Source organism: Anas platyrhynchos, chromosome 3, assembly GCF_047663525.1.
Source record: "Anas platyrhynchos isolate ZD024472 breed Pekin duck chromosome 3, IASCAAS_PekinDuck_T2T, whole genome shotgun sequence".
In the NCBI taxonomy this organism is placed as follows: Eukaryota; Metazoa; Chordata; class Aves; order Anseriformes; family Anatidae; genus Anas; species Anas platyrhynchos.
The window spans coordinates 83,821,684-83,830,922 of record NC_092589.1 but is presented as its reverse complement, the minus strand read 5'-3'; the positions used below and the strand labels follow the sequence as shown (position 1 = coordinate 83,830,922).

At 37.7% G+C, this 9,239-nt stretch overlaps 1 protein-coding gene across 3 annotated transcripts in view; it reads right to left on the bottom strand.

Moving 5' to 3' along the window:
• Nucleotides 1-219: 219 nt before the first annotated feature.
• The window catches only part of SNX14 (sorting nexin 14), a 55,452-nt gene continuing 46,432 nt past the window's right edge, over nt 220-9,239 (bottom strand). For all 3 annotated transcript variants that reach the window (XM_038177708.2, XM_038177706.2, XM_038177707.2), the window contains 6 exons: nt 5,978-6,101; nt 5,326-5,490; nt 4,119-4,214; nt 3,249-3,340; nt 3,024-3,080; nt 220-433 (listed from right to left, as the gene is read on the bottom strand). In XM_038177708.2, the coding sequence (XP_038033636.1) occupies nt 395-433; nt 3,024-3,080; nt 3,249-3,340; nt 4,119-4,214; nt 5,326-5,490; nt 5,978-6,101 (573 nt within the window). In that variant the 3' untranslated portion in view covers nt 220-394. The remainder of the gene's footprint in view (nt 434-3,023; nt 3,081-3,248; nt 3,341-4,118; nt 4,215-5,325; nt 5,491-5,977; nt 6,102-9,239) is intronic.

Here is a 9,239-nt window from a genome sequence, read left to right as displayed (position 1 = left end):
CAGACTCGTATACTCTTTTATAATCCTGTGTTCCTAATCTATTTTTTGAAGTGTCCTTAAAGGAAAGCAATTATTACACTTTCAGCAAAGGTAAAGATGTAGGCTGCTCTCCTATTTTATATCATCCTGTACTTTCACATGATTTTTTCATTTGTTTGGGGGAAACAAATCTACTTACTGATAGCAGCTAAGTAAATTTAAATAAAAAGTACAGATATATTATTTACTGTAATTGTTATTAAATTTTATTGTCTTTATTGCATAAAGAGGTTTTTAGAACTTAGATTTTATGTTATTTACAAGAAAATATACAATGCAAGGTTAAAATATCACATGTCCATTATGTTAGTGCACAGCAGATGCTTCCACCGCATGTCCAGCAAGGTCCCTGCATTCACATCCAACAAGACACAGAGCTAGCTTCCTTCGGACCCTGTTAAACAGGAATCAAAACAAAAAGACTTAACTATGATAACGCATTTACATATGAACGGCTGATCTGATGTGCAGCAATTAATGATATTTGAAAACAACCACTTGAAATCAGAGATAACAGAAAGGAAGGCTACTGCTTTCAGGTTTTTAATGCTATTACTTGAAGGAGATTTTATTCCTACTCTGGAATTTCTCGCCTCCTCTATCCTTAAGTGCTAAATACACATAATTTCATAATGTAGCAATTTTCTAATTTGGAAGTGGCACTTGCACATTTTTGCAACTGGATTTCTTTCCTTGCTCTGCTAGGAAAGCTTCTCCTGTCTCAGCTTACCCTTTATCTCATATCCTGTCCAAACAGGCTTCCAGGGGACTGGCTGTATTATTGTATCAAAGGCAAAACATAAAAGTGCTTTTCAGTTCTTATCGTTAGAACTGGTACGCTTTGTCATGCTGACATTAAACACAGCGTATCTGTAGTGATCCACTTCGTATCTGCATTGGTACATGCAGTAGGATTTGACTTCAGAATGAAGTCAAGATGAATCTCAGGAGTGGGAAGTAGGTTGACATCCCCCTAACAGAAATTTTCCCATTTCTCCTATTGCTATTGCCCCTGCTGAATGTGCAGTACTCAAAACAAAACTTCCAGGATGCCCCGATTTCTCTCTAAACTGTTACTGAGTTGAAATATTTTCTGTTCCTCACTGTAACTATGAACACACTGTATCTATGAACACACTTTGATGTCATGCAACTCAAAAAGGACCCATCTGCTCAACAGAGGTAGGTCATTGGGGTCATTTTTTCCCTAATAGGACTGATAACTAAGTAAGAACCAGCCATTAATTTTAAACTTGCCAATTAAAGCTGTTTGGAGGTAACTATTTTCTTTCTAAATGGTTTCACAGTCAGCTTGCAGTGATTTGGGAGAAATTGTATTTTGAATTGAGGGCTCCACATGAAAAACACTGCCCTCCACCCATCCTTTCTCTCCACCCTGCTTGTGCCTTTTCATACTGACCTTCCCTCATTTGCCCCACTTAGTCCACCACAGTCCTACAACCCTCACTACTACATCCTACAGGCAAACATCACAGAAGCAGTCCTGTCTTCTGTTTGGGCACATCCAAAACAGGCAAACTGCTGAAGTTCCTGGTTGGAGTACCTTCTTTTCCTTTCCCTTACCAAAATCCAGCCCAGCAAATACTCTCCCTCCATGCCCATCACCAGCCTCAGCCACATGGGACATGCAGAGCCCAGGCCTCAACACTTCTGGGCCACTGGACCAAAGGGAGCCTCAGAGATCCCTCCTTGCCAGGTGTTTTTCTGTAACACTGCAGAGCAATCAAGCAGTGGCACGCAGTTACAGGGCATGAAAGGATGGATTAAGAAATTGCAAAAACCTTAATCCCCATTTAAATTGAATAACCTTTTCTTGTTTTGTGTTCAAAGAAAAAAAAATTCCCCGTTAAATATATCCACTGTTACAGAACCATGGAATGGCTGAAGTTGGAAGGGGCCTCTGGAGGTCTTCCAGTCCCTTCAGCATCTTGGTGGCCCTCCGCTCAACTCCTTCCAGTCTGTCCAGGACTCCCAGGTCCTTTTCTGCAAAGCTACTTTCCAGCTGGGCAGTCCCCAGCATGCGCTGGTGCATGGGGTTGCTCCTCTATTGACCCTTGGGGTTCCCTTCTGGTTACTGGCCTCCAATTAGACTATGGATTATCACCCTCTAGGCACAACCAATGCTTTTAAGATTATTTAAATACAAATACTTAACACAAAGCCTTTAACTTTTTTTCCAGCACTAACAAGACAGACCACTGTTCCTACAGATAGCTGCTGAGGTACAAAACCAGCTCAGCGCAGTAAAACAGCAGGGCTAAGTCAGGTCTTCCAACACAGCACACAGGTCACTAGGCTACTTCCTTGTTTGCTTGGTTGGCTGGATCTTCTTTTGTTTGTTAACTGCTTGAACACAGCCACCATGAATAGGCCAGCTAAGACCTGATGCACAAAGTAGGTTAAACAGGCTAAGCTGGTCTCCTTTCAATGAAAACACCAGAAGGTGCCCTAGCTTGTTCTGACATTTATCATTTGTTTCTGTTTACTATGCAAAACAAATCACTGCCGGCACTCCTGTGGTTCTCAGACACAGGGTTCATGCAACAAAAATTTGAATGATAAATAAGGTGGGGTTTTACTTTTTTAAAATGAGATGGGTCACAAACCTAGTGATATGCTTTTATATAGAATTTGCACAACACAGAATGCTTTCTCCTTTATCTGGATAGTGGAACTTAACAGAGAAAGGCATGCAGATCCTGGCAAGTGATTATTCTGCCCAATAATACTGAAAGGCACCCTTACTGTGTGCCAGGTGAATGGGCCAAAACAGATTTGCAGAGACCTAATTATCAGAAATGTAAGTAATCCAGATTTCAATGATTTCAATGCATCAGTAAAATACAGATTTTTCTACCAAAAATTTAAACTTATTACATGGGAACAACAGAAAAAAAAAAACGTAGAAAAGAGCAATAGTAGCTTGAAGCAATCTGCAATTCTTGAATAGAGTTAGTACATACCTTACTTAGCTCTGGGAAGAGTTCTTGAATCCCAATGTCCAACAGAACATAAGTTAACTGAAAGGAAATAAAGCAAATAGCATCAGCCAACCATGAAGAATATGCCAAGGCAACGTTATTGCTTTTTGTCTTTTGCACTGAATGAGTCAGTCCTCTGCCATAGCCATTCTTTCACTTTAGGAAATGCTCTACCCAATGGAAAGTTTCGCAGGTGTTTCAGGTTACCTGTTTGTTGAGCACTGGTTGTTGCATGCCATCAAACAGAAGCCTGATGCCTTCGTATTTAGCTTCTTCCCCAATGCACTTGCCGATTAAATCTAGGCCAGATACCACCAACAAATACACAAGTCACTGGAAAGCACTGCAAAACAGCTGTACTAGGTAGTTTGTAGTATAGCACATGGTTAAGTAACATCCCCTGCACTAGTTTCAGCTGACATAAAAATAACTCCATAATTCCATGTGAGGGCATTGTTCTTGAAGTCCAGCAATATAAAAAATTGGTTTTATTTAAAGAGAATTCAAGTTTTATCCCTTTGAAGTAGTAAACAGAAAAAAACAAAAAACACTTAGCTGGTTCCTCCTTTTCTTAACCCCCATTTTCAGTGCTGCAAACTTAAATAATTATTACACTTTTAGAATTTCAACCTATTGTCCTAATACTTTGTTTAATACACAAGCTGGAACTTTTGAATTACTTCCTGAATAACCCAGAACATTGGCTGCTCTTCTCTAGTTTATACAGTGTAAGTAGGGCTCAGATTTATCTCATGGCTTCACGGTATCCCTTTTTTTTTACCTGATCCTCATCTGGATAAAACATAAAACACACAAACATTCTAAATATGTAGAAATTACAATTTTAAGCACCTTTGTAAAGTTCTCATTTATGTTTTTATGAATGACTACACTACCTACGACGTTACTCAGTAACAGTGAGGTAAGTGATGGAACTGAACTCTTTAACAGCATTCTAATCAACTCAAACCTCGGCAGCACAGGAATTGATTTTGAAAGCTGATGTTACTGTATTCAGGTTGTACTTATGTTCGAACATTTAACCATATTCTTATAAAGAGTCGTTAAATAAATAACCTGGAATGTATCTCATCATTTCTTCAAAAGTCTGCTTTGCTCGCTTCTGTTTATCCTGGAGAGAGCGAGGTTCGGTATTCTCACAGAACACAGCATCTGCAGCAAAGACACATTGAAGAAACTGTCTTTAGGCATCTTATCATCACTGGCATAAAAACGTTTTGGATAATGGCTTCGAAGTTGAGCTTCTTTTCTGTGTAATCTTAACGGGAAGGGAATTCTAAACCTTGCCAGGTAATAGTCTTTTGATTACATCAGCCTCATCAAATCCATAGTAACCCCCCCCTGCTTGAAGGACAATAATCTTTTGCTAATTTGTTTCCATTCTTTTCAAATTTTTAAAGCATTATCTTCTGGGTTTGGATCAATCCTACTTTAAGTTAGTTATAATCTCCTTACTTACAATTTTCCTTGCCCTTTCAAAATTATAAGCAGTATTTACCTAGGGCACTGTCTCAAACTGTCCAAAATTTCAGATTTACCTAAGAATGAAAATAATTATTGTTCATCAGAATTATTTGGCATTCAGTTTTGGTTTTAAACTCTGAAAGTCTTACTCCTTTTTTGTCTTTCACACAATTTCTTCTTGGTTTGATACGGACAGAGCTGGTCTTGATTCCAGAGCTTTGACCACATTTCATTTATCTCAGAGTGTGGTCAGATTATTTTTCCCTGCATTTGAGAGCTTGTGTGTTGCTTTGGGTGTGTTGTTTTTTTGTTTTGGTTTGATTTGTTTTTTTTTTCTTCTTCTCTTTTTTAAACCTCCCTCCGCCTCCCTTATTTGAAGGTCAAAAGCACTCAAGCTCTCTCAAAAGTCACCAGAAAGAAAGGAACAAAAAATTTATGATAAAAGACTAATGAAGCATAAGTAAAAACTAATTTAATGAAAGCATGAACTATTCACATACTGACGTGCTAACCCACCTTTATTCTCTTTTTCTTGTTCTTGCACACCTCAGCAAATTACTGTTCATACTACTTTTTTCTTGTAAATCATGATTGACAGGCAACATGGCTAACTTAACATCTTTCAGCAACAACCTTTTAGAATCTTTGTATAGATCCACTTGATTTTTAAAGTTCAATTGGCTTTAGTCAGGAACTTCAAAGTTTGGTACTTGGAACTTAACAGAAGGGAATTCAATTATCAAATTAAAGTGACATTGTAAAGTGACACTGCTACATCAAAGACATAACCATTACTAACCTCTCAGCAGTGTTATCAGAGAAACCAAACGGTGTTCCTGACATAGCTGTTCCAACTTATAATGCAAGTAATAGTCCGTGTACAGTTCCAAGGTATTTTTGAAGAGAATTCTTCCTCCCATCAAGAGATGATGCAGCCAGTCAGGAATGTGGAAAACTACCCGACCTGCAAAGTTACAGCAACAAATATTTATATGATTCTCCTAATAGGGATAATAACGGAGTCACTTATTCAAAAGAAGAACAAAGATCGTAAACTAGCAGATATTTTAGTTTTGGTAGTGCAATGCTGAAAAATGACTATTCTTCATGTTGCTTTTCAACTATTTTAAATTATTTTTATAAATTATTTCCCAGAGTGCACAAAGCAGCTTAGAGGCGTCTGAGAAAGGGCACTACTCCCACAAAATTAGTCCAAGATGCAGAAAGATAAAAACAGAAAAACTGAACAATAATGAGATAAATTGTAATATTATAGTACAGTAATGAATTTTTTTAGTGTTTATGTTCCTAAGCTGCATATCGTTAACATCGCAAGTCCTAAATTATCACTACAAATTTTATTTCTTACCAAAAAAAAAAAAACTGAACCTCATAATGAAAATGTATATATACACAAAGTAGAAGAATAACTAAAAGAAGTCACTTCTTACCGATATACATCAAGTAGTCATAGACACCTTCTACAGTCAGCATTTCCATGAAGTAGTTCTGATTTTGTCGTCTTTCTGTATTCTCAGACCGGTTTGCATTATTCTTGAATAAATCATTGAAAAGCTAAAAACAGAAATATAACTTGGAAAACACTGCATTCAAAAATAAAAGGATAACCATCAGGTTTCTGTAGTGTGTTTGTTTTTCATTAGAAGTAACTTTGTTTTCCAGAGCTTTCAAAGAATTCATCAGTTTTCCATTATATCAAGTTGTTTTTTCTTTAAAAAGCTGTTCACTTTCCAAAGGGAGAAAGCATAAAAAGCACACCACATGCTGCCAAGATATGCAACAACCAAAACCTCATGATTCAAAATGCGGCAGCGGTGCAACCAAGACATTAAATCACAGGCCCTTTTGCTCCCAATACCTTCACACATCTAGACTTTATTACAGGCCTTGCTCCTTTCATGCACCCTGTTCTGTCACTGAGAGGCATAAAGGATACGAGTGTGTCAGCCATAAATTACAGGAGTACCCTACAACATCCAAGCATTCCTGAAATATATTGTTGCCTTGTATTTTGAAACACAACAGGTTCTGGACAAAACGCTCACCTTTTGGACACAAGTCCCAATTTTTCCTTGACAGATTGATTATTTACAGTAGAAACTTCATGTGTCTTTAAGTTACCAAAGTTTGGGTTTCTTTCTATTTATCCCATTTCCCATTTTATTTCTTCATCCTTCTATTTTCCCATGTTCCCCACCACGATCCCTCCTTTTCCTTGACTTTGGATATCTTGGGATTTTACAAGTATTGTGATGTTTTGCGCTGCAACCTTTAAGGAGTACCACGCCACCCAGGCACTAATCCTTTCCTTCCAGTCCCACCAAGCCTGTGGGCTCCAGCAGCTGGAAAAGAAGTCCTCTGAGACCTGATGCTCTTCAGATCTGACAATACCTCACAATACACAGTAAGAGTTTGTTTAAAATTATTCTATCCCCAAACCTGTTGAACCAAAGTTCAGTAAAAAAAATTATACAAAATACTATTGTATTTTGAAAAGAAAGCTCCAAAGTTTTTGTAAAGCTTCTAACTAAACTGTCCCAGAAGAAAATATAGAATAATTGTAACATTGCCTAGACTGAGAAGATCGCTACTGACAAATTTAGTAGTAGTACTCCCAAATTAAAAATAGTTGCAAAGAATGGTTTATTAATTTGCTTGTACTTGGTTTACCCTCTAGAAAATCGTTCTCCCTGTAGCAGATAAGGCCATAAAACATACAAATCCCAACAGACCGTGAATCACGCACATCTCTACACAGAACCATCTGCAGTCTTATGAAAAAATACATTAGGAAATCTGGTAAGATTCAGGTTTTGACTTGCACTTCTTCTTCAGGCTCTTTCTTTCAGAAGTGCTGACTTGCTGGCATTATCACCTTCCCAAAGTTCACTCAAATTAAACAATACCAACTTGTTACATAAATTACATGAAGAGCAAATATAGCTAATGTATGTTTGACGACTGGAATCCAAGAAAGCAACAAACCTAAAAAGAGCAGATAATTATTCATGCCTACTGTATGAAAGCATGCCTGGTATGTTGTTTAAAGAACCCTATATAAACTGAAGTCTATGTGCCTTCTCAAAACTAAAACTACATTGGAATAGTTGAATTCTTAGTTGAATTACTGTAACTTAGAGAACTTCATTTATTTTTTAGGTATCCCCCACAATCCAGCAGAGACAATAGGTATTGAACCAACCCGTAGCAGCCCATTGTGCAAAAGATAAAGTTTCAGAGGAGTGTGCACAAGCCAAATTAAATGATTAACTCTGGTGGGTAAACTATAAAAAAAACATAAAGGCTATCTTTGACAAAGCTTTCTGACTTCCTTAAGTTATTTTTACTTTCACCTCAAACCCAAAAGCAATATATTTCATATATTTCAGATATCGTACGTACCTCTGCACATGGATAATCTTTCTTGCTCTGTAAATACAACAGCTCTATGTTCATTGTCAAGCTCTGAAAGCTCATGCTTTTGTAAATGGCATTTTGGAAAGCAACAGCAGATCAGCGTATGCTGAAGTACAAAGCCAATGAGCAGTTTTTATAAATTATATACTTTGCATTGGTCCAGGATAAGTGCTTACTGTACAGTCTTTAGCAACGCACACCTGAAGGATGCAGCGGCTATGACATCTTTGCTCCAAATGTATTTTGCCCTTCCCAGGATTTTGACTCCAAGGAAAGCAAAGTGAAAAATGTACAGCTGGATATCCAACACAAACATGGAAATTATATTCCTAATTTAGATAGGCATGTGATTTTGCTTTTTCATGTTTCTGCTCATTTTAGTATTTGAGACGTGATATAATGCTCACTATTGTAATTACACTAAAAAAGACAAAGACAAACTCCGATGTTATCCTTAGTCAGATCTTCAAGATCAAGCAGTAACTGTGATTGCAACTCTGAAATATTCTTAAAATGCTTTCAAGGGGGAAGTTCCAACATAATGGTACAAGCTCTTGAAGAGAGTGAAACATAAAAGGCACATACAGAGAACCACCAAAGTAACCTCCAGTACAACAGGCTATCTATTGTACTTCAGTGGGAAAAGCTAACAAAACGAGCACTTGCATGAAGTGTCTAACAGAAAGAACAGTTATTCAGCTGCTACTAAGTGCATCCACACACGTACTCCCATACCTTCCAGTACAGGTGTGAAGCTTATAAAAACAATACCGTGATTATGAACAATATCCACAACCAGAGGCATGAACGTCCCCGCTGTTCTTCCTGTTTGCTTGCAAAGTACAAATGAAAAAAGAATCATATAAAAGAAAAAAGAGTGTATGTAGTGTCTAGACCACATCAATTAGCGTGTAGAAAAGGAGCTGTCTTCCTCCAAGTAACTATGCATAAATATAGATTATACTGCTGATGTTTCAGAACCGTTCTTATTGCTGTCGGCAGGCCATCACAAGCCAGCAGAACAATGCCTTTGTAGGCATGTTTTTCAAAAACTGCATCAGCTGAGAAGTCCTGACCTATTCTAGCAGGTGTGACAAAAGTTCATTCAGAAGACTATCGAGCTGGTACAGACGTACAGAATAACATAGCTGGGAAAGCTAAAAATCCTGTTTGGTGCCCCTTAGAAGGGCGCAGGGCTTTTTGTTTGTTTCTTTGTTTTAACCAGGAAGGTTGGTAACTCTTTTGATCTGGTGAGTCTGAAGCAGGATAAAAGCC